The sequence below is a fragment of the Hemiscyllium ocellatum genome, chromosome 37 (assembly GCF_020745735.1).
Source record: "Hemiscyllium ocellatum isolate sHemOce1 chromosome 37, sHemOce1.pat.X.cur, whole genome shotgun sequence".
NCBI lineage: Eukaryota > Metazoa > Chordata > Chondrichthyes > Orectolobiformes > Hemiscylliidae > Hemiscyllium > Hemiscyllium ocellatum.
Window position 1 is genome coordinate 24,267,651 of NC_083437.1, and position 25,069 is coordinate 24,292,719.

At 38.7% G+C, this 25,069-nt stretch overlaps 1 protein-coding gene across 1 annotated transcript in view; it reads left to right on the forward strand.

Annotated features, from left to right (window-relative positions):
• Positions 1–19,756, forward strand: part of ints11 (integrator complex subunit 11) — a 36,912-nt gene extending 17,156 nt beyond the window's left edge. The window contains exons 9-18 of the mRNA XM_060851840.1: positions 844–908; positions 3,109–3,298; positions 4,835–4,918; positions 5,027–5,116; positions 6,808–6,970; positions 8,891–8,998; positions 11,698–11,759; positions 11,845–11,987; positions 16,637–16,766; positions 19,357–19,756. Coding sequence (XP_060707823.1) covers positions 844–908; positions 3,109–3,298; positions 4,835–4,918; positions 5,027–5,116; positions 6,808–6,970; positions 8,891–8,998; positions 11,698–11,759; positions 11,845–11,987; positions 16,637–16,766; positions 19,357–19,425 — 1,104 coding nt within the window. The 3' untranslated portion in view covers positions 19,426–19,756. The remainder of the gene's footprint in view (positions 1–843; positions 909–3,108; positions 3,299–4,834; positions 4,919–5,026; positions 5,117–6,807; positions 6,971–8,890; positions 8,999–11,697; positions 11,760–11,844; positions 11,988–16,636; positions 16,767–19,356) is intronic.
• Positions 19,757–25,069: the final 5,313 nt, after the last annotated feature.

The window sequence follows — 25,069 nt, forward strand, 5'->3', positions numbered from 1 at the left end:
GTGATTTACAATTTAAGTGAAACTCTGAAGAAACCTTGCAATATTGAATCACTTGTTGATATTAAGCTCCTAAATTTCTCTGCAGTTTCCAGCATTTTGTCTTTTTTAAAATATTTTGTGTGGAGAAAAGTTGCAATGGTGATTCAGGCATCTATCTTACATCTCTTATTTTTTGATCTGCCATCAACGCAGGTTATGTTAAGCTATCCTCCAATGAATGACTGTTTATTGATTTCTCACCCTCCCTTTTGTTGTCTGATCCTTTTCTAGAATGTGTCATGGTCCCTTGTGATATTCTTTAATTTTCTCCCCTCCTCCCCTTTACATGCTGGCTCATCCTGAAAGGAGTTGAGGTGGAGATCAGCCATGATGTAAATGATTCCTCAGCAGGCTGTTCCTGTATCCCACACGTGCCTGACAATCTCCACTATCCAAATCAATTTATGAGTCTGAACGGCGAGTGTCATTGTTTGCTATTGTACTGAGGAGAGACCTTATGGTGTGTTCTTTCCAGCTTTACATATGATTGTTTACCCGTAGGAGTCAGCAAGTCAGACCTCAACTCCGGCGTCTCCTCTGTTCACCCCCATTCCTCCTCTACAGGGCTTGCTGGTGCTAAAAGCAGTAGGCTGGTGAAATCTTGACATGGACAAACGAGGGAAATTGGAATCCAGTGTTTGTCTGACCTAGTCATGTGTCCAAAAGTATCTGCACGGATTAGACATCCAGTGAAACTCAATGAATGAAACATAAATGAATGTCGTGCTATTTTTAAAAAATGGTCAATTGGAACTTTTAACTAACGTACAATATTGCGTTAAATACAAGCCTTCTTTTTAATAGGTGCTGATTCCTGTCTTTGCCCTTGGACGAGCCCAGGAGCTTTGCATCCTTCTGGAAACCTTCTGGTAATTTTGTCAGCTTTCAAATAAATAGTATGCCCAAAGATGGCAGAGATTATCTTTCATGACAGGAGAAAGACGGTGCCAATTAATTACAACTTCTGCTCAACTTCTAAGTTCTGACATCCGGTGCAAGGTAGTTCTGTCTGCTCAGCCTTCCTACCTTAGCCCTTCGATCACCACAGTCTCCAAAAGGAAATCAATCAATTCACCTTGTTGCTTAAGTAATTAAAGCCATTCAGATATTAAAAATAACCCCATTACTGCAGTGTTTATTTTACATTGCTTAAAGATGCTATTTTTAATTAAATATTTTAGCCATGTATGGCATAAAATATAGTTTATATATTTTCCTTTCAGCTACACCTGTCTTGGCCTCTCTCTGCTGTAATAAATGTGATTAAACTGTTAATGTTTCTTGGGGGATATTGTTCATAGTTACACCCTAGCCCTTGCCACTTCACTCACTGTCTCTGTGTTGTCAGACTGCCTTCCAGCATCCAATCCTAGATGAGCCCAGATTTGCTCCAGTTCACCATTTTGAAGTTGTCTCTCGTCATCACTAGTTTCATCGCCCTTTCCTGACCATTGTTTTAGGCTGATCCTGAATGTTTACAAACTCAGCATCTGATGCAACCTCAAGTTGAATTTCTAACTCCAGTCCACCCAAGCACAAAGATCAGCCCTGTCAGGAGGACACTGTGGCATAGTTGTGATTTCAATGCTTTGGAGACTTGGGTTTGAATTCTATCATGGCAGCCGGTCGAATTAAAATTCGCTTAATAAAATATCATTAATGGTGACCACGAAGCTACCATAAATATAAAATTTCATCAGGTTCATAGTACCCTTTGGGAAATATATCGGCTATCCTCACCTGACCAGACCTATGTGTGACTCCAGATCCACAGCAATGTGATTGACATTGGTCTTGAACTGAATGACTTGCTTAGCCAATGAAAGATAGTCAACAAAGGCTCATGAAAGAACAAAGATACTCATCATCCCATTACATTGCCTTTACTCAGCTCATCTACATCCAAATCGTCCTCCTGTCCTTTGTCATTTTCAGAATACTTTCTTGATTAGGTTAAATTTAAGCTATGCAAAGCTCATCTACCTTTTCTCTGCAAATTTCTGCAACTCTTCAACATTTGCAAATGTATTGTTTTTCTATATCTGTCCTCTAATCCTTGCCCCTTCTAAATTTTCAAGTGCATAATTCCCTGAAAGTGAGAGATGAGGTCGATGTATAGTTATAAAAGATGCCCAGTAGCAATTTGGAAAATAAGAATAACATTAGAACTCCCATGTGTTTCCTTGACTTCCATTGAATGAGTCAAGGTAGACCTCTTGCCCAAGCCTTCCATGTGGCCACATTGTTGACACAGTTTTCCCTCTTTCCTGGCCCCTACCACGTCTAAATAATTCCAATTCAGAGACTCCACGTCTGTTGTTCCCTCCAGTCCTCACAAACCAATCCTGAGTGTTTCCAGCTCCTATCTCCTTATGGTTCCTCCAGCAGTTCCTTATCATTGGTGTAGGCTTTTATTTACATATTTTTCTGCAACATCTCTCTGGATTATGTAACAAATTGAACGATAGTTGGCAGAACATCTAACAATAAAATGCCATGAGCCAGTTTTGCTGTGAAAATATTCATGAAGATAATCCCCTTCTCATCGCTTGTGTGTGAAGGTACAGCAGTTTTAAGAGGGACAAATGTACAGTTAAAGTACGAATGTCAAAAAGTTACTGTCCAAGACAGTTGGCTTTGTAAAACAGCATCTCCTTGTCTGCCTCACAATCAAGTAACATGATTGCCATGCAGGTGCTGAGTATGCGTAATAGATACAAAGCCAGCTCAGATATTTAGAGTTAGTAATTAGTAGTCTAAGTACCCTTTCAACAGTGTGATAGTCATTGTTAATTACAGTCAGTCATTATCTCTGCTACTGAAAATTAACAAATTGTAAATGTGATGTCTAATTTGTTAATGTTTGTACTTAAGCAAGTTTAAAAAAGTTATTTTTTCCAACATATTTTCCTTCTCTATTTTATCTTTTTTTCTTTATCTGATCTTTCTTTCTATCTGTTGGCATTGAGTTTGCCTGCTTTAATTCGCTGTCCTTTTCAGTCATCCAGCTGAATCCTTCGTGTTAATATAAAGACAGTTTCCGAATTTGCTTGTCATGTCTACTTGCAGGGAGAGAATGAACTTGAAAGCACCCATTTACTTTTCAACTGGATTGACGGAGAAGGCTAACCATTATTATAAATTATTCATTACATGGACCAATCAAAAAATTCGGAAGACATTTGTGCAAAGGAACATGTTTGAGTTCAAACATATCAAGGCATTTGATAGGACATATGCTGACAATCCTGGACCAATGGTATATAACTGATATTTTCTTGATCTTCTCGTTTCAGATAATTTGTGCACAGAACTTTATTGTTCAAAAAAAGTTTTATTTTACTTTATTTGAATTGAAATTATGAGCATTTTAACTTGGACTAGATTCATATTTTGAACAGTGAAAGCCTACATATGTCTATTGTCATTGTTGCATTGTTACAGTAAATATTTACTAAGGTGTTACTAGGGTTAGAAAGTTTTTAGTTGCAAATAGAAACCAGAGAAATTGGAGCACATTATACCAGAACTAGAGAAATTGGAGCTCATTATACCAAAGTGGAGGTAGGAGTTGATATAGCTGCTCAAAATTATATATTTTGATTAATATTATTTTCCATTTAATCTATTGTGCTGATTTGCTACCAGTGGTCAGTTACTTTGTATCTGGAAAGCCTTCAATTAACCTAAAGAATCAAGGAGATATTCAGAGAAATCATTTCATGAGAGTTGTTAAGGGATTGAGTACCCTATCAAAAATTGAGAGAAGCAAAATTCATTATTATTGGAAAAGGAAAGTCAATAAATATTTGGAGATAGAAAATTTAAAAGGGTATGGCGTATGATTAAGAGAGTGTTATCAAGTGATTAGATCGTTCTGATAAAATGGATCAAGTAGACTGTGATGAATTTGATGATTCACTAGTTCAGTCCAGCTACTTTTGCTCTGATAATTTATTTGAACAAAGCTGAACCAACCCAGACATGTTTTTTTCAATATTTCTTTCTCAAACCACTTTTGAATCATTTATACCAAATATGTAGTTGCATAGGTGCTGACAGTGCATCACTGAGGATTGTTTATATGTGAATGTTGGCCAACTATTCAACCATAAAGACCATACTGTTGAATCTATCACATTGTTTTCCAGCAGGGCTTGCTGGATAGTGGTTAGACACAGGAACATTGGTTGCAGTTGTGCTTTTGCTGTCTATCCTGGTGATGCTGGAACCAATTCTAGTGGTCCAGCTATAAACTTGATGAGATTAACTAATTGGTCAAACCGAAGTCTCCATGCTCCCTGTATGGCTGAATAGTTTACAATGCTAATGGCAGATTTTGTTGTACTTGGGAACTCAATCCTACAGTAAACAAGATTCTGATAATACTTTTCTGGATGTTAAATTATTTTAAAAATCCTACTTGGAATTTTGAGGCAAAAATACCCAATTCTGAGTTAGAATTGCAAAATCTCAACCCGTCTCATTTTCAATACCTGCTCTATACCACAATAAAAGTGAAAACTGAAATGAGTTCGAGTTTGGACTTCAGGTTTCACGTTGATTACTTGCATTTATGAATAGCTCTCATAATTGTTCAAATTATCTGTGTTAAAAGTGTTTACCTGTCCTTGATTATCAGTTGTTATACTTGAGCTGTCTTCAGCATTTTATTCTTTCATTAGATTTAATGAAAGTTGTGCTTTGTAAAAATTTTAACTTTGTAATTAAAATGTGAAAGATTTTTGCAATAGTACTTGGAGATGTCCCTCGTACTAAAGGTTGACTCTTCTAGGTTGTCTTTGCCACACCAGGCATGCTTCATGCTGGGCAGTCACTCCAGATTTTCAGGAAATGGGCAGGCAATGATAAAAATATGGTAAGGCAGCTGATCTACTGACTCCAAGTTTTTAATGTTTATCTTTTCTCATGTTTACGTTCAAAACTGTATAGCATCTGGCTGTAAGATGTTAATTTGTTCTCTCAGGTTATCATGCCAGGGTATTGTGTTCAAGGAACAGTGGGACATAAAATCCTAAGTGGCCAGCGGAAACTCGAAATGGAAGGAAGGCAAACTGTAAGCATGTCTTCATAGTGTAAATACATGGGGGTTTTAAACCTTTAGGTTTGTACAGTCCAGAAAAGACCATTGTGGTCTGTTTAAACACCATCGCCCCCCAAAAAAAGATTCTTATTGACCTGGTACTATATCAGATTGCATCACATAAAGTTAGTTGCTTTGTAATGTAGTGACTATTGAAAACAAGTTTGCACAAAATGGGAGTGAAATGAATGAACAGTCCATCCAGGCGGAAGTGGGAACTGCAGACGCTGAAGAGAGTCAAGATTAGAGCGGTGCTGGAAAAGCACAACAGGTCAGGCATCATCCAAGGAGCAGGAAAAATCGACTTTTCGGGCAAACGCCCTTTCATCAGGAATGAGGGAATCTGAACAGTCCATTTGGCAGTATAACTTGAGGAGCTAATTTATTGCACATCCGATGAATTTCCTGAACTTCTTCCAAAAGTCCTATGGATTTTTAATATCCTCCTGATCTGGAGGAAGGAAGGAGTTTGGTTTCATATCTTATTTGTAAGATGGTAGTGTAGCAATACTTAGTATTCTTCTATTATCCTCTGCAGAATTTTTCTTTATTCTAAAAGGTAATCCCACTGACCGTGATGACATTCTACTTTTTACTTAAAGATCAATCTTGCAATAAAATCTCCTTCAACTTTTTTTTCCCTTTGGTGAGCATTCCAATTTCATTTTCTGTTCTTTTATCTAAGATCCCTAATCTCTGAATTTAGGATTCTTCCTCTGTGTCGTCTTTAAAACCAGGATTTTCTGATTTTAATCAATGACCAAAATTGTACGTATTTCACCCAAGCTATCTATTGTTTCTTCAACCTCTCCTACAGCATTTTTCCACATCTGCCAGCTGTTATTTGGAGCTTTAATTTAACCAGATTTCCTGTAATTGGTTTGCTTAATCCCTGTTATTTGTAGCTCTTCCTTCCCCTCTGCTAAATTTCATATCATTAACAAACTCAAACAGTCTTGTTTCTGTCCTGATCCTGAATCATGTCTCTAAAATGTGTAAAACAAGCCGCATCACAGACTGCTCAGGCATCCACTGATCTCCTCCCCCTATCTTGCTGTAGCTTCATCTCCTTTGTTTCCAGTGACTCAGCCAATTTGTGGCATACTGTCGGAGCTCCTTCAGGACACCAGCTGTTTCACACACTCAACTGTTTACTCTGAATATATTTGTAAAAGTCTTCCACATTAATGGTATCTAGTATTTCTTGTTGTTTTAATCATAAATCTCCACTTCATTATTTCTGATCAGTTTCTCAACCTATTTTCATCTCTACCTCGATCCCTAGATATATGCATGTGGAAGGTTATTCTTTCTTTTGTTAGTAAATCAGCATTGTCATTTGAGTCAGTTGTCTGCTTCTGGTTGTAAATATATATTGTGGGATATCCAGTGCTTTGTGTTGAAACTAGGAGAGGAGGCCTTTTCTTTCCACATCATTAGTCACATTGATCCAGTCTTCTCTTGAGCTATTTCAGTGTGAGTTACAGTGTCACAAAATAGATTTATGGTTCATTGTGTCTTAAAAATAATAACATCTTTGTACATTAAAACTAAATTTGAAATTTAAGTTTTGTTTCTTTATTCAAGATCATTTTATTTTCATTTGATTAAAAAGAAACTTGATAAGATCACTCATTAATTCTATTGTGATGTATCCTTCCCAGCTAGAAGTGAAGATGCAGGTGGAATACATGTCATTCAGTGCACATGCTGACGCCAAAGGCATCATGCAACTTATCCGTCAAGTAGAACCACAAAATGTGCTGCTGGTCCATGGAGAGGCTAAGAAAATGGGATTCCTTAAAGAGAAAATTGAACAGGAATTCAGTAAGTCTTACTGCACTGTATCACTAGCTGCTGCAGGGCAAATGCAAGCTAATAAGACATTTCAGTACTTCAATCTAATCTTTTTAGGTACAAAATGTCAAGGAATGAATAAAGTAAGAATAGGGCAAACTGGCAAATCAGCATACTCTACCAGTTTGCTAACAATGGATGCTTCTTCATCTTAATACCATTTTTTTTCTCACATTCTTTTATAAATAGTTACCTCAAAAATGCCTTAATTAGTTCTACTGTGGTGGACGGACATGCCACATTCTCTCATCCTCGTCCACAAAGAAACTGCTTCTGAATTTCCTTTTAGTTGACTTCGTTCAAGTTTTCAGATATTGGATTTTTAAATTTAGATTCCAATATACCATGTAATGTTTTTCCCTCCTCTGTACTTTATTCCTTGAAGTTGGATCACCCCTTAACCTTGCAGTCTTTCGCTATAGCTAAATCCCAACATCACGATGATACGTTATTACTGTTTCACACCAGAAAGACTTTGGCCTCCTTAAGTTGGGACAGGCAACACCCTGTGGGGAAAATAGGAGCAGGCATTGGACACTAATTCAAACACTTACTTATATATTCTGTACGTTTTGTGATTAATTCCTTTTTTTGCCTAAATCTCTTCTGTGCTTCTTTATATCCACAGCAATCTCACCTTTCTTTCTTGTACCCAAAATGTACTACCTCACAAGGTTGTTTGCTACTGTCATTCACTTAATTGATCCATCCTCTTCTTAAACTTCACTGTAGTTCTCAGCTTAACATCATTTGGAAGATTGGAAATATTCTTTTCCATGTACAAATATAGATCATTTGATATAAAGTGTAGAGCTGAGATCACAGCAGCAAATCTGCAGGGTTCCACTTGTTGAACCATAAAATATTTAATATGTTTGCCTTATAGCTCCTAATCACTTTTTTCTATCCTACATTTTAACAGTGATCTCTTATGGAGAAACATATTCAGATACATTTTGGCTGAAACATCTGATATTTTTTGGGCTTTGATCAACCTGATGTTATGATTAAGCACACATTGCCGTTTGCATGTCTGGAACCTAGATTTGAATCTGTTCAGTCAGCTTGCATAGGGGTGTCCTCTCTGTCAGCTTTAGCGATCTCATGTAAAATTACTTTATGTAGCATCAGTCTTGGTGTTTGTGTCCAAACCCTAGACCAGCCCACATTCTGGGATAGAATGATGCAGTAGGGGTGTTGTTACCAGGCTTAGTAGAGTGAGTTATAGGATATAAAAACAAAGAAGTGTTTAAAGGAATTTCTGAAGTAGTGGTCAATGCCTGCTACTATTTTTCCATATGGATGTTGCCTGCCCCATCTAAATGAACAAAGTACTTTTGAGTTATAGCAGCATTAATCATCATCTTGCTCAGAGAGGCATAATATGAAAAAAATGTCCAAAGCTTAAGCATTTTTTGTTCTTGATTACTGACAGCGCTAACTTCAATCAGCACAAAAGAAGTATCCCCAAAAGCTCATGCCTAAGAAACCTTTCTTTCCTCCCTATGTAATTTTACTCATTTCATTGTCTGGCTGGAATGAAGCTGAAACCCTTCCTAACTCTGGGACTTCCAATCAACGAAACGTTTTCTTTGTTTCCATTTGGTAACAAGTAGCTCATAAATGTAATCTATTGTCACTGTCACTAAACATGCTCCTCAAATGTGCTAATTCCCATTTAGGAATGTTCCTGCCCATTCCACCTGTCTGGTTTCTAATTGCCTGATCTGACCTTTCATCCTGTGCATCTAGGTGTCATTTCATCGTGAACATAAAATTTTGAGTGTAATATCAATCTTCTTGTGATTTTGCTTGCATAACACGATATATGTTTTTACTTAAAAGTAGTGGAAAATGAAATTTTAAATCTTGTCTTTTTTTTTTGTCCAGGTATTAATTGCTACATGCCAGCCAATGGAGAAACAGCATCAATAGTTACTAATCCCAATATTCCAGTGGATATTTCTCTTGGTTTGCTCAAGGGCGATTCAAGTCTTGGTAACTGAATTGTTCTTAACCTTAAGGTTTAGTAAACAGCCTACTTAAGTTTTAAGAACCTGAAGTTCTCTGTTTAAGTAAAAGTATAATTGAATTATGGCTCATTTGTTTCATGTATTGCCTGGCATGGAACTGAGGCATCAAGCAAGATTGCCCAGTTCAGTTCCTAGGTCTCTTTGTGGAGGTGGAACACACAGATAATTCCAATGTAAGAGTTGTGTGGGCAACCAGTTTGGCTCACTTCCTCGTATTATCAGTAGGAAAAATTCATGTGCTTGGGTATTGACAAAGGGAAGGCTGAAGTTTGAAATGATGTACACATTCATCAAATAGGTTACCAACACTGATTATCTGTACTCACCTGCAAATGAAACATCATAGTTTGTATCATTGTTAGTTATGCTCTTTGTCAGCGTGAGTCCTTAATGCAGCACGGAAAAAATAATTAAAGTAGAAAGGATGTGTGTTTATATTGTACCTTTCACAGCGTGTCCTGCAGCCCATGAAAGTACTTAGAAAGTTTAGTCATTATTCTAATATAGGAAATACAGTAGCCAGTATTTCCATTGCAACATCCCACAAGTAGTAAACTGACAATGATCAGAAGATCAGGTTTATTGAAAATTGAAGCATTTTGGCCATGTTCACCTGCTGTTCTTCCTGTAGAGCCATGGTAGTTCATTATGTTCACTGCGAGTGGACTTGGTTTAATGTCAAACCCAAGAGTTCACCCCTTTGCTAGTCCCTACTACTGCGTTGAAGTGGTTGCCTAAATTATACACTTAGGCCTCTGGTGTGCAACTTGAGTACCCAATCTTCTGACTCAGGTGAGTGACACCTCTGACCGAAGACTGACACAACTAAAAGCAGTAAATCTGATGTGAAAATTTGGTTATTAGTTTCCAGTAAATGTACAGAAAGGAGAAGATGCTTATAATGTCTGTTTTAAATGACAACTGGACCCTGAAGTGCTTTACAGTCAAAGAACTGTAGTCACTGTTGTAATGTGGAAAATGGGCAGCCCAATATACCAGAGCAAAATCTTGCAAACAGCAATGTGATAATGACCAGATAATCTGTTCTTGTGATGTTGACTGAAGGATAAATATCAGCTAGGATGCTGGGGAGTACTAATTCATTTCACATTAAGCAAACTAATAATTTTTCTGTCTTTAAAAGAGTTAAAAGCAGGTTGTTATTTTTAAACCGTGGGCAGCTTTCTTGTGGTGATGCTGATAGCTCTTTAATGAGGAGAAGGACATCGTACAAGATCGTTCACCATGTTTATCTTGGCCTATCCCTTTAAAGCACAAGGTATAATTGTTATTGAGTCAGTTAGTGGCTAAAGACAGACTTTCTTTAACAAGTAATCAGTTGAGAGTTTTGGCATTCCATACTAGGTGTGATGGATGCATCGCCAATAAAATACCGTAGATCTCGTGTGAAATTACTGGATGATGTGGAGTTTATAACAGTAGAGGTGATAGTAAAAGCATGATGCAAAGACTCTATAAGAATGCAGGAAATCGAGATTAGTGGATGGGTAAGCAAATTTTCTTTCATTGTCCTTTCACATCTGAGGCTAGGATTCTAACATGGGCAATGGGATTGATATCTGCAATGGACCTAAGTCAAATTCATCTTCGGATGTCATGCTTTACAATGTCATCAATCGTGATTTTCTGGTTTCTTTCTCCTCCATGTGTGTCCCAGGAATTGTACTTTTTTTTGGTAATCGTTTGTAAAAGTTCTTTGTCTGCTGTCTTCAAACCTTCCTCATTGATTGTGGATGTTATCCAACTAATCCTCATCATGCATCTCATAATCCACATCTCTGTAGCCTTTAACTTGCATTGTCTGCCCTATGTTCCAGCATGGTCTCAATATAATAACAGACCAGATGTAGTGTTTCTGAAATCTCATTCTAATATCCATAGAGGTGCTCTTTATTTTAATAAAGTGGTCCAACATTTTAGTGCAAGTTTGTAAAGTAAGTGATACATGCTGCTTGATATCTTGATAACTTTCATGAAGTGAAATAGCTTAGCTATTTCAAACCAATTTCTAGCGAATGAAAGTCCTCACCACAACACTTCCTTCATCTGCACCAGTTGAGATCATGGTTTGTTACAATCTGGCTAACCACAACAATAGGTGATGTACAAAATGGAAATATCATGTGTGTGTAGTGGAGGTTTTGCCATTGTGGTTGGAAGCTTAAGCTGCATTGTTTTGATAATGTTGAAGCATCTTCCCTGTGAATATTAATGGGTAAGACAACACTTAACCATGTACAAATAGAAGATGGGTTCATACTTGTCACTGATGTTTTGATTTTCTTATATACTGTTCAGGGACCAAAGACTCAATAGAATGGCAGGTTAGTACAAGATAGTATTACAGGAGGCAACTTTCGACTTGTATTCAGAGAGTAGACAAGTAGCAACTTGAGGACATGGGAATTTGAGCCTGTACTGGGCACTGCAGTTGAAAAGCTGAAGAAGAATTAAATTATTTACGTTGCATTAAGGTAGCATTCTATATAGTGTCTCGCAGAGTGTTTGAAAGTAATCAAAATTTCAATTTATTAGAGGTTGAGAAGAAAATAACAAAACCGGGTTTTCATGAAATGAATGTAAACACAGTCACTGATACTTATGTTTGATGATGTCTCTGATTTTTCTCCCTCTGTTCTATAGGTCCAGTACCTGATTCAAAGAAACCAAAACTAATGCATGGCACACTGATTATAAAGGATAACGTGAGTAATGCATGTTTAAATTTGGGTATCACTTGAAAGAAGGATAAAACACAAAGTCACTTGCTCTTGTTGCTTTTATGTTTAGAGCCTTCGCCTAGTTTCACCTGAACAGGCTGTGAAAGAATTGGGTCTCAGTGAACATCACCTTCGTTACACATGTAAAGTTCAAATACAGGACCACCACTCAGAACAAGATACCTTAAATCGAATATACAACCACCTGAAAAAGTGAGTACATTACCCTGCTTAGGCCAGTGGAGATAATAGCTTAATTTATTTTTATTGCCACCATAGCGAAATGGGTGTAGAGTCAGATATGTGAAGCAAGAAAAAAATGTGTCATTCAGAGCAGTAGCTGAAAAGGATGGGCAGCAGCCAATAATAAACCAAGAACTGATCAAAGAAGGAAGTGTCGACCTTAAGAAAAGGTCTGGAACTAATTACTGTTCTATTCAAATGACTGCTGCATTGCTCAAGTTAATTTTTGTACTTTTCTGCCATGGCTAGTACAGTTTTGGGTTTGCTGTGATACCTTCTTGGGTTTGGTAGTGTTGGATGTTCCCAGACTTGGATCTCCTGTCGCTATATGCTGGGGTTTACTCACAATTAGCTAATATCTACATATATGAAAACATGACTAGGAAGATATTGCATCACATCATATGGATTGGATATAGTAGAGTAATCTTGCCAGGCCCTGAACATCATGAGCTATGCCTAGAAAGCAGCAGCAAAGTGTCCCATTTTCCAATGGCAAGATGAAATTGTCACTAGTGAGCACAAGAGGCCTATTTGCATGCATTAGCATGTATTAACAACTTAATCTCACCAGTTTCCCATTCTCCCATGAGTCAGACAGAAACTAGATGGTGACAATTTAAAGTCATAGCAATAACCTGGTGACTCCAGCCCGCTGCCAGCTGTTCCAGATCTTCATCTTGAACACTCAGGACCAATATCTCAATGCCCTACTCCATGACAGCAACTGCATACACACTCCATTCACAGACTTGGCATCTGCCTTGAATCAGCCTCATCAGGACACATCTTCAATATACTTTGCATGATTCTGTACTACAGTGCTTCAGTTTGGAACAACCAGCACTTAACATTGGAATACAGTTACAAAGGCACTTTGCAATCAGGGACAGGCACCAAATTCATGAATTCAACCAGGTTGTATCTCTGGGCTGCATGCTCACTCCCTTAGCACTCACTCACTGTGCCTACTTCAATGCTTGCAGCACCCGTCTGCCTTGGTCCCTCAGCTAGATCTTAAAGGCTCACAGTATTTCTGTCTTGCTTTGCTTTTCAATACAGGCACAATAGCAGTGCACTTGTCATGATTGTCAGCCAGGGAGCACCATGCTGTATCAATCTTTCACCTACAGCATGTAACAGTAGCCTAGCCAGCAAACACACTGCATGTGCATTAATCAAATGGCTATGTGTCAAAGTTGAAGGAGAATAGTCCTCAGTCAGGTCATGGGGGAGCAGTCATCAGTCAGGCTGATGCGGACAATTGCTGGCCACAGCATAAACACACTGCAAGATTTCAGAGACTGCGCAGGAGCACAGAACTGATTTTCTCTCTCCTTGAACTTGAAGTATTCAGAAACATACTGTTATGTGTAATGATGTCATTCTTGAGTGTTGTGGGGTTTGGAGGGCAAAGTCTCTATTCATCCAACACTTACAATTTCCAGCTGTATCTTTGCAATGTGACTGGCACCACATTTATCAGAATAAGGTACAATGTCACAGTTCCATGTTGAGAAATCCCATGGCCCTGCATTTTGGATTGTTCCATGTCCACTGTATAGAGAATTACACTAAACAATCAGTTGTGAGTGATGTGAATGCTTACAGCTCATGTTATGAAAATTCTGTTCTGTTTCTAATAATCCCGACTCAGGTTCATTTTAAGTGTGAGTGAAGTTTGGCTGAATCCTCAGTTGTTCACCCAGAAATGTGTCAAGGCCGATACCAATGCGATTGTTGTTAGATCAATTTGCTTCCTATCATTTCCCTGCAATGAGCTCAGTGCTGTAGCTCAGGCAGTATGATTGGCAGCATAGCTGGCTTTTCCTCGGCCAGAGTAAACACACTGCATTGAGAGTGCCATACCATAATGCACCTGAGTTCCTCAATAGAAAAGAGTTCCATTCCAGCAATGTGCAAGTCATCTATGATCATCAGTAGCACATCTTGGAGATCTGTGCCAGCTACCAGCCACGACACCTCCAACCTTGTGAACTCTAATGGTCTGAGTTAATTTCAAAGACTGGATGCATTGCAAAGTTACTTACTAGGAAACAAGGACGACTATGGTTGATGGCTCCATAGATACAATGTAGCCCATAATTCTACCAGAGCAGACAAAGGCCACCTGGAAATCAGATTCCATCTTTGGATCAGACTTGGAGGAGGGGAGCAGGGTAAGAAGAGTGGGTTCCTGTGGTACACTGTGTTTGGAGTCTAGTGCATAATCCTTGTGTGCTGCATTGTGCTACTGCAGCAGCAGGCAAAGAGGGCACGAGATGGATGCTGAAAAACTAAGAGTGTGGCTGCAGTCTTCCAAGGAGGAAGGTGAGGACATTGCGCAGGGGAAAGTCACCTTCATGAAGCATTGCAGTGTCAGGCACTGTAAGCAGACAAGACATAATTAACATCTCCCTCCAGTGTATGTGAACTGGATGCAGGGAACTGTAAATGTATTGGTCCTTGAAAGGCACATATCTGTTTCTGTTCCCACAGCTATGTGAAGCTTCTGTTTGTTTATTGTTTACTTCTGCTGTTGCTAAATATCAGTGAATGTTTTGAACCTTTTGAAGACTTTTCCTGTTTGTGTCGGGCGCATGTTGAACGATTCAGGCTACTAGGCATTGGGGCAAGAGTAGCACTAACTTTAACAGAATTGTAAGATAGGATGAGACTAAGGACAGGTAAACTGTGTGGCTTGGATCTTAAATGGTGAGAGCTATGAGATTGTGCATTTGCATGAGCAACAAAATCTCTGCTCTGTCACCAGTGTGTCCTGGGAAGCATGGGTTTGTGGGTGTGCGGTGACGATTAGATTAGATTACTTACAGTGTGGAAACAGGCCCTTCGGCCCAATAAGTCCAAACCGGCCCGCCGAAGCGCAACCCACCCAAACCCATTCCCCTACATTTACCCCTTCACCTAACACTATGGGCAATTAGCATGGCCAATTCACCTAACCTGCACATTGTTTGGATTGTGGAAGGAAACCGGAGCACTCGGAGGAAACCCACACAGACATGGGAAAAACGTGCAAACAGAGAGTTGCCTGAGGCAGGAATTGAACCCGGGTCTCTGGCGCTGTGAGGCAGCAGTGCTAACCACTGTGCCACCGTGCCACCCATGTCCTTGCAGTGCCGAGTACTTGTGTCTGTGATGAATGGGAGAATACAACAAGAAGAAAGTGAGGAGTCAGAGTTGAAAAAGGTGGCGCTGGAAAAGCACAGGCAGCATCTGTGAAGCAGGAGCGTTGACGTTTCAGGCATAAGCTCTTTAGGTCTGATACATTGGTACGGGACAACCCACAAAAACACACTAGGCCTCATGGAGAGAAACCTTCCATGGAACTTGACAAAAATGACATTTTAGCTGAAAATGTGTTGCTGGAAAAGCACAGCAGGTCAAGCAGCATCCAAGGAACAGGAAATTCGACGTTTCGGGCATAAGCCCTTCATCAGGGCTAAAATGACATTTTAGCCAATTCCAACTGGTAAGATTCAGTCCTGTTATTGTTCTTATTCACTCGTGGAATGTGGGCATTGCTGGCTTGTCAGCACTGCTTTAACATGTGACTTGACATTCTTCAATCTGTAGCTTTGATATTGTTCAATGAGCAAAATAACATTGTGTACAACAGTTATGATTGGTTTCAGTTAATTTGACCAATACATCTCATCTCTTGAAATAATACAGGATAACAAAGGGTACAGTTCTCCACATCTGCAATCACCTCTTTGGCTTAAATAACTTCATCCCAACCCCCTGTGAACTAACCTCGTGGCTGTAGGCAAAACTAGACCCAGGCAATTTTTGTTTGAGGTGACAGCCAATTTGTATTTCTGTTGCTATTTGATCTTCCCATGTTGGCCACCAGCGATATGCCAAATAGCTTCTGTTGCACACTCTGACTAGGTGTTACTTAATATAATGTTTCTGAGTATCACTACTGGCTAACAAATTGGTTATTATTAAAATCTTTTGGGGAAACTACTTTAATACCTTTGTCAGTAGAGTATTAACCAATTTTCATCTTTTTTTTAAAATGGCTTAATGCAAAATGTTTTCCCTTAAATCCTTATGTTTAAAAGTAGCTCCTATTCAAATCTATGCTGTAGCAAAATGGTCAAAAAAATCCCAAACCATAATCCATCTCTGTTCTCCAGTTGGTGTCTCAGTGGTTTGGATTGGAGCCTTTCATATTATATTGCTGATTGATTTGCATAGCGATAAGATCGATGAATGTTCTTTTCTGGGAACAGAGGCAAGGGACACAGTAGCTTCTGGAAGAAAAAAACAGTTAGTCCAGTTATTGATGCCACTGATTTTTATTTTGAGACCTTGAGCATGATCTGTTCAGTTTCCATTAAAAAATATCAGCACACTCAGTAAGACTGTTGATCAAAATTTGGAATTGAACGGTAGCCTTGCTGCACACAAATAATATTACCTTAGCTGCTGACCTACTCATCAGCTAAGGGTTGCTTAATAGATATTGTATTACTTTATAGGGATATTTCTTCAAGCAGTTGCAGCCTATAAAGCATTAAACATAGAAGGTTCAAAAATAACTCAATCAATTTTTAATTTTTTTTTATTCTTTCCTTGTTGTCTGGAAGTATCTTGAAAGACTATCCGATTCAACATCTGCCTGATGGCTCTGTGATGGTGGAGTCCATTCTCATTAAAATCAGTGCAATGTCTGATGATCAGAGTACTAAGGATGTGTTAGTTTCATGGACCTACCAGGTGAGTGATCCTGTTTTAGAGAGCCACTGTCTTTCATGTCTAGTGAGGCTTGTATTTAGAATACTCCACATGTTGCCTTGTATCCAGATGGAGGCTCTGTGTCTGTGTCTCATACTTCATGACCTGCTTTATACAGGTCGGCAATTGGTGAGGTTGGGTAATGTCCACAGATGCCACAAGCATCTTAAACATTCCCACACCGAGAGGGATGCTGACTGCTAATATCTAAACTGTTCTTTAGTAAAGAAATATTAAAAAATTGTAATTGTGAAATTAGTTTGAAGTAGCCAATCCATTGAGCTGCAGAATATTTGCAGTCAACAGTAGAACAATGTAAATGTGAGTGTCTATGGGGGAGGAGTCTGTGTGTAAGTCTTTGTGGCAGGAGGTGTCCGTGTGAGAGTCTCTGTGGGTGAGGATGTCTGTGGTTGTGGGTCTGTGTATGGATTTCTGTGGGTAGGGTGTGTGTGTGTGTGCATGGGGTTGTAACTTAGAGTGTGTGCATGTTCCCTTGTCAGTTGGTGTGTTAGTCTGTGTCTGTGTGGATGTGAGGACTTCCAGGATGTCCCAAGGTTTGGAACAGTCAGCAACACTGTCAACCGTTGATTTCATTACTGGCTTTTTCATTTATTGTCAAATCTGAAGACACAAGACCTAGCATACCCGACATTACCACAACTCAGGGATAAACCTATGCCAATCTGCAGTGTGATTAGGTGTTTAGGAGCTTAGCTTCTCCTTGCTGTTGAAGTCTAATAGGAAGGGTATGAGCTTGAAAGTGCAGCTAAGAGGCACATTGCATGACCTGCACATTATGCTTGTCTGATGTTCCATTTCACATTCAGAAACGTGATAAATTTCTCATATCAAATGAAGATTCCTTCTGCATGCTCAGTGTAGTGGAGTTGCATACTGTGTTTTTGTAATTAAGATATAAAAAAATTACAGCTGCCATGATATATACTGTGTCCTCTGGTTGCTCAGATTAAGAAGCAACTATCTCTAGGATGTTTGATAAATTGATGATAATTCCATGTCAGTGTTATTAAATTTAAGTGAGTGATTGTTCCATCTGCTGATTAGACCGTAAGAGTTGGATTAAGGGGCAGCAGAGCAGAATTCCTTCATGATCGCAGGTCACTCTGGGAATTGATGCTGATTGAACACTCGTCTTGTTGAGAATTTAGCCAGTTATTTACATATACAAATTATCTTTTGAAATTATTCTGTCAGGATTATGTTCTTTGGAGGTTTCAAGAATATGAATATCATTAATTGTTACTCTTCAACACAATTTGTAAACTTGCTTCAATTTGACAAATTAATTATTCAATTTTCCAAACAAATCATAGATGATTTACAGTAATGATCTCTGACACCATGCATTTAATCTTTTAAAATCCATGACACAAATTTGAAATGGGAACTAAGCTCAGCAATTTTAATCTTTTTAATCACATTACTCAATCCTGTTTTTTAACTGCTGGCTGTTTCTCATTGTTGTTTGATCAATGTTGTCAAAGTGCTTGCTTCATATCGTTGGAAGTGGATCTTCACAGTGTCTTTAACCTGCTCACTGACATGTAAATTAACTGATTAAGAATCACAAGTATTGTATATACCTTTGTGTAACCTATTGCAAATGTCACTATGCAAATGAGAGGATATGGAATTTTACAGTGTATAACCACTATTAGTAAAACAAAATAACTTCACACTTTTCACCCACTCAGTGTTGATTGGGTACAATGTTGTCTGGTGGTGTTTCAATTTTACGATAGAGCATTTTACAAAGTTACAAAACAGTTAACTGCGGCAAACTAAAAGCTATATGGAGTTAGTCTTTCCCTGGATAAAAAGTGTAATCTCATTAAATTGGAGTGCAGTATATGTTGAAAAGCTATTTGGTTTGTAAACTTTCCAACAGCAGAAAGCTGTTGTTCAGCAAAGGAATTTCCATCCAATACGACTTAAGTGCAGTTGTGGATTAACATGTAATGATCTGTTTCAACAATAACTTGTGTAGAATTTTTAACACAGAAAAATTGTAGAATGATGCAGCATAGGAGGGAATCATACACCCACTTAATTCTACACCAAATACTTCAGTGACTCAAAGGAATTAGGTTTTGTTTTGAAAAACAAGCTGTTCTTAACATGCAAAAGACTTTCTATAAAAAGACAGGTAACGATTGGCAGATTAACCTGCTCCAATTAGAGGACTCATACCTGGAATATAAGTACAGTCATTCCTCCGTATCGACAAGGGTTCTGTCCCTGAGAACTCCTGCAAATGATTATATTCACAAGTGCAGAGCTTGTTCAAAAATAGGTTAAGAATCACAGATATGTGACTTTTGCCTGTGGATTTTTCAAAAATATTTTTTGGTGCAGATAGGCAAATTCATGTTTTATGATTTTGCAAATACAGAGGATTTACTGTATTTGAAACTAGTCAGGCGATCACATTGACCTGTTTGATCAGCTCTTCACCTCTTGTGCAAAGAAGTTCCTGCCACAGGTTCTGGGATCAATAATGCTTGTGAATTTATGAAGTTAACAATGTTTACTGACTCTTTTTAATCTCTAGGATGAAGAATTGGGCAGTTACCTGATAACCTTGTTAAAGAAAGGACTGCCTCAGTCAATTGCTCTCTGACCCACTGGATGACAGGAAATAAATTTAGCACAGATGATCTTTTTCGTATTTTTATATTTAACTCCTTGTAAAAGAGTTCAGCCTTGCAGGATCCAAGAAGCTATGTTAAATATGCCATTGTTTATAGAAAATTAGATTTGGAGGCTCAGATGCATATGACCTGCGGATTATAATGAGTCATGTTTTGCCCATGGAACAGGGTGGTTTGGTTCAATTTTATTTTTCTAAGTAGGCATGTGGATTGAATTGGAATTTGAGAATGTATGTGGCTTACATACTGTTTTGACTCATTTTACCAGAACATGTTTGTAAAATAAATTTTAAAACTGTTTGGATTTTGTCATCCATTTTTGTGTTGCTTTATGACGTCCTTTACTGTGCCATAATGAAAGCGTTGTTTTCTGTAAACACAGCAGTCGACTGGATATCCATATCCTCAAACACACAGCCATAATTATGGCCATTATGACTTTAACTGGATGTGCTACACACATACTATGGGTGTGAAAGCAGGGCAGAAACTGGGAATTCTGAAGTGGGTTACTTGCCTCTTAACACCTCAGTCTTTTCATCATCTACAAAGCATAAGTCAAGTAAATGTAAGAGTTCTGTGCACTTGCTTGACTCAATACGTACAGATTGAATAATATTCAAGGAACCTGACATCACCCAGGACAAAACAGGCTGCTTTTCATTTGAACCCTGTCCACCATTTTAAGCAATCAAACCCCACCTCCAAATGCAATGCAGCAACATACATACCAATTTCAAGAGCACCTTCTAAAGCTGTGACATCTACCAAACCAAAAGGGCAAGACCATTAATTTCACAAGAATACCACCATCCTGACTTGGAGATATTGCACTCATTGCTGAGTTGACATCATGTACTTCCTAGCCCATAGAACTTGTACACTGTACGAACTGCAGCAGTTCATTAATGTCACTACTATCTTCTCTAGCGCAATTAAAGATGGGCAATAACTGCTGGCCTTGCCAGTGATGTTTAAATCCTGTGAATAACCACAGAAGAAAAGTTTCTGAACTGAATTTGGTTCTATTTTCATGTCTGGCTTTGGTTTTTGATGCACCAGCCTGAAGCAACTTCCAGAGTTTCATTAACTTTTAAATGAGACCAGGAAAGTGCCTAGCTCTGAGCCACGAGTTCTCAGTCTCATCTACTCCAGAACTCTGAACAGATCGATAAGAAAATAGATATAGCTGATGGATAATAGGTTTAAAGTAGCACAATAAATAAGTACTGGAATATATTAAAAATGAAAGAGCTGAAGAAACTCAATACATCAGGAAACGTGAGAGAAAAAAGGTAACATTTTGAGTCTAACTTGACTCTGGAGGATTTAGGAATAGTGTGAGTACAGTTTGCTTCATTTAAGTAGCATTTATCAAATCCTTTTAATGGAAAAGTGGTCAAAATGTTCTGAAATGTAACACTGGTTGTCATTAAAGTTCCAGTTTGTTATTTCGCATTTCTTGACAATTTTTTGTTTGAGGTGAAACAACAAGCCATTTTTGAAACCTTAATATCTGAAAATGTGAAACACGTTGAAGATAAATTTCTCCTTGTTACTATTATTCAGTGCACAGCCCATAATGTTTTGAAAAGCTTTTTATGATGAGCAACAAGTGTCATTTTTAAAACATGCTGATTTACTAGTCCATTGGCAGGGATTAAACTGTTTTAGACAAAGTCTATTATGATCTAATCTGATGTTACAACAGGACAGGACAAATCCAAGAATAAAATCTAGCTTGATAGATTTTTTTAAAAAATTCAACATGTTGATCTTGCATAAAAACATGAACACACAAGGCTACAGACTTGGTTTTAGCGTTATGCCAAATATGTATTATACAGAGGAAATAAAAATAAAACAAACCAAGTTAACATTTTAAAAGATTTCAAAACACGCAGCAAAACAAAATCCCAATATAGGAGCAAATTACCTCAGATGCTGGAATCTGAACTGAAATCAAAAAGTGCTGAAGATCATAGCAGGTCAGACAGCATCCCTGAAGAGAAAGCAAGCTAACATTTTGAGTCTAGATTTCACAAAAATGACAAAAACCCCTATTCTACTAGTTTAAAATCTAAAACTCTTAAAAGGTGACAATATATATAAATGACACAATATTCATCGCAAGTCCAACCCGATACTCACACTTATCATTTACCCATGTTTTATTATAGACAATAGGTGCAGGAGTAGTCCATTCTGCCCTTGGAGCCTGCACCACCATTCAATATGATCATGGCTGATCACCCTTAATCAGTATCCTGCTCCTGCCTTATCTCCATAACCCTTGAATCGACTATCCTTGAGAGCTCTATCCAACTCTTTCTTAAATGAATCCAGAGACTGGGCCTCCACTGCCTTCTGGGGCAGAGCATTGCACACACACACCACTCTCTGGGTGAAGAAGTTTCTCCTCATCTCTGTCCTAAATGGTCTACCCCGTATTTTTAAGCTGTGTCCTCTAGTTCAGTACTCACCCATCAGCGGAAACATGTTTCCTGCCTCCAGAGTGTCCAATCCTTTAATAATCTTACATGTCTCAATCAGATCCTCTCTCAGTCTTCTAAACTCAAGGGTATACATGCCCAGCCGCTCCAGTCTTTCAGCGTAGGGTAGTCCCGCCATTCCAGGAATTGACCTCGTGAACCTACGCTGCACTCCCTCAATAGCCAGAATGTCTTTCCTCAAATTTGGAGACCAGAACTGCACACAATACTCCAGGTGTGGTCTCACCAGGGTCCTGTACAGCTGCAGAAGAATCTCTTTGCTTCTATACTCAATACTTCTTGTTATGAAGGCCAGCATGCTATTAGCCGCCTTCACTACCTGCTGTACCTGCATGCTTACCTTCATTGACTGGTGTACAAGAACACCCAGATCTCTTTGTACTGCCCCTTTACCTAAATTGATTCCATTTAGGTAGTAATCTGCCTTCCTGTTCTTGCCACCAAAGTGGATAACGATACATTTATCCACATTAAACTGCATTTGCCATGCATCTGACGACTTGCCTAACCTGTCCAGGTCACCCTGTAATCTCCTAACATCCTCCTCACATTTCACCCTGCCACCCAGCTTAGTATCATCAGCAAATTTGCTAATGTTATTACTAATACCATCTTCTATATCAATATACATTGTAAAAAGCTGACCCCTGCAGTACCCCACTGGTCACTGCCTGCCATTCCGAAATGGAGCCTCTTATCACTACTCTTTGTTTCCTGTCAGCCAACCAACTTTCAATCCAAGTTAGTACTTTGTCCCCAATACCACACACCCTAATTTTGCTCACTAACCTCCTATATGGGACATTATCAAACGCTTTCTGAAAGTCCAGGTACACCACATCTACTGGATCTCCCTCGTCCATCTTCAGAATTACATCCTCAAAAAATTCCAGAAGATTAGTCAAGCATGATTTCCCCTTCATAAATCCATGCTGACTCTGACCTATCCTGTTACTATTATCCAGATGTGTCATCATTTCATTCTTTTTAGAGACTCCAGCATCTTTCCCACCACTGAGGTCAGACTAACTGGTCTATAATTTCCTGCTTTCTTTCTCCCACCTTTATTAAAAAGTGGTACAACATTAGCCACCCTCCAATCCACAGGAACTGATCCTGAATCTATCGAACTCTGGAAAAAAATCACCAATGCATCCACGATTTCTTGAGCCACCTCCTTCAGTACCCTGGGATGTAGACCATCAGGCCCCAGGGACTTATCAACCTTCAGACCTAACAGTCTCTCCAACATCAATTCCTGGCAAATATAAATTCCCTTAAGTTCAGGTCCTTCAGCCACTGTTACCTCAGGGAGATTGCTTGTGTCTTCCCCAGTGAACACAGATCTGAAGTACCAATTCAATTCTTCTGCCATTTATTTGTTCCCCTAATATATTCCCCTGTTTCTGTCTTCAAAGGCCCAATTTTAGTCTTAACCATTTTTTTGCCTTTCACATACCTAAAAAAAGCTTTTACTATCCTCCTTTATGTTATTGGCCAGTTTACCTTCATACCTCATTTTTTCTCTGCGTATTTCCTTCTTAGTAATCCTCTGTTGTTCTTTAAAAGCTTCCCAGTCCTCCGTTTTCCCACTTAGCTTTGCTATGTTATACTCTTTCTCTTTTAACTTTATATGTTTCTTAACTTCCCTCATCAGCCACAGCCACCCATGCCTCCTAGGATCTTTCTTCCTTTTTGGAATGAACTGATACTGCATCTTCTGCATTATACACAGAAATATCTGCCAAAGTTCCTCCACTGACATCCCTGCCATCTCAGTGTCTACCATCAATCCCACTCCCCTTTTGCTCAGGTTTCCATGTGTTTTTGTCAGTGATGTAATCTGAAATGTGACGGCTTGAGTTATAAGGAGAGGCTAGATAGGCTGCAACATTTTGCCCTGGAGCATTAGGGGTTGAGGGATAACATTACAGAAATTTATAAAATCATGAGGGGCACGGATAGGGTGAATAGCCATGGTCTTTTTTCCAAGGTCCAAAACTAGAGGGCATAGGTTTAAGGTTAGAGGAGAAAGATTTAAAAGGGACCTGAATCATAGAGAGGGGAGATGTTTTTTCATGCAGAGAGTTCTGCATGTATGGAATGAGTTGCCAGAGGAAGTAGTAGAGGCGGACACAATTACAACATTTAAAAGATATTTGGACAGGAACATGACTAGGAAAGGTTTAGAGGATATGGGGTAAAAGCAGATAAATGGGACTAATTCAGTTAGGATACCACCCCTCCCAACTCCCCCGTTAATACTCCAGATGACACGAACTGGTTTATTATCATGGTTTTGGAAAGATTGACCTTTTTCATTTTTAAACCATTTCACAAAAACTCAGCTTCTGCTAGTTTAAAATCTAAAACTCTTAAAAAGTGACATTCACACAACTTTTATCTCAAGTTCAACCCATACTCACTCACACTTATCATTCACCCATGTTTTATTATCTCAGTTCAGTCTCTACTACCGTTACCACTCCCCTTTTGCTCAGGACTCCATGGTTTTTTTTTCAGTGATGTAATCACTGCCTCTGAAATGTGACTCTACAAGTGTTTGACTTCTATCCAACTGAAGTCATAGTCTACATTTAGGAAGAACATGTTCTGTTTACTAAGATGTTTATCCTAAGATGGTCCCATTGTCTTGATGGAAAAGAAAATAACTAACAGTGGATCTCTCATCTCCTGACAATGAATAGCACCAGTTATTTAATAGCATCTCCTCCAATGATTTTGAGAGACCTGACCATCAAACAGAAAATTGTGCTCTACCTCAACATCTGTGGGATACAGATGCCTTTGATGCAATTGTTGCAATATATCAAGTCTCAAGACTCTCAGAATGACTAATCTGTAGTTATTAATGAGTGAATCATCCACTAGACTGATCGGCGCTCTCTGTGTTAAGCATAGACAGGACTTCACCGAATGCTGGAACAGGCTTGAAAAATCTAATTGACATACTCCTGTTCCTATTTTCCACATCGGGAATAGAAAAACAATAAAGAATCACTTCAAAACTGAGCCAGGGTAGAGGCAAAACCAGCATTTCTTCAAATCCTGAGGCTCAGTTTAGGTGTGTCCATCAGTA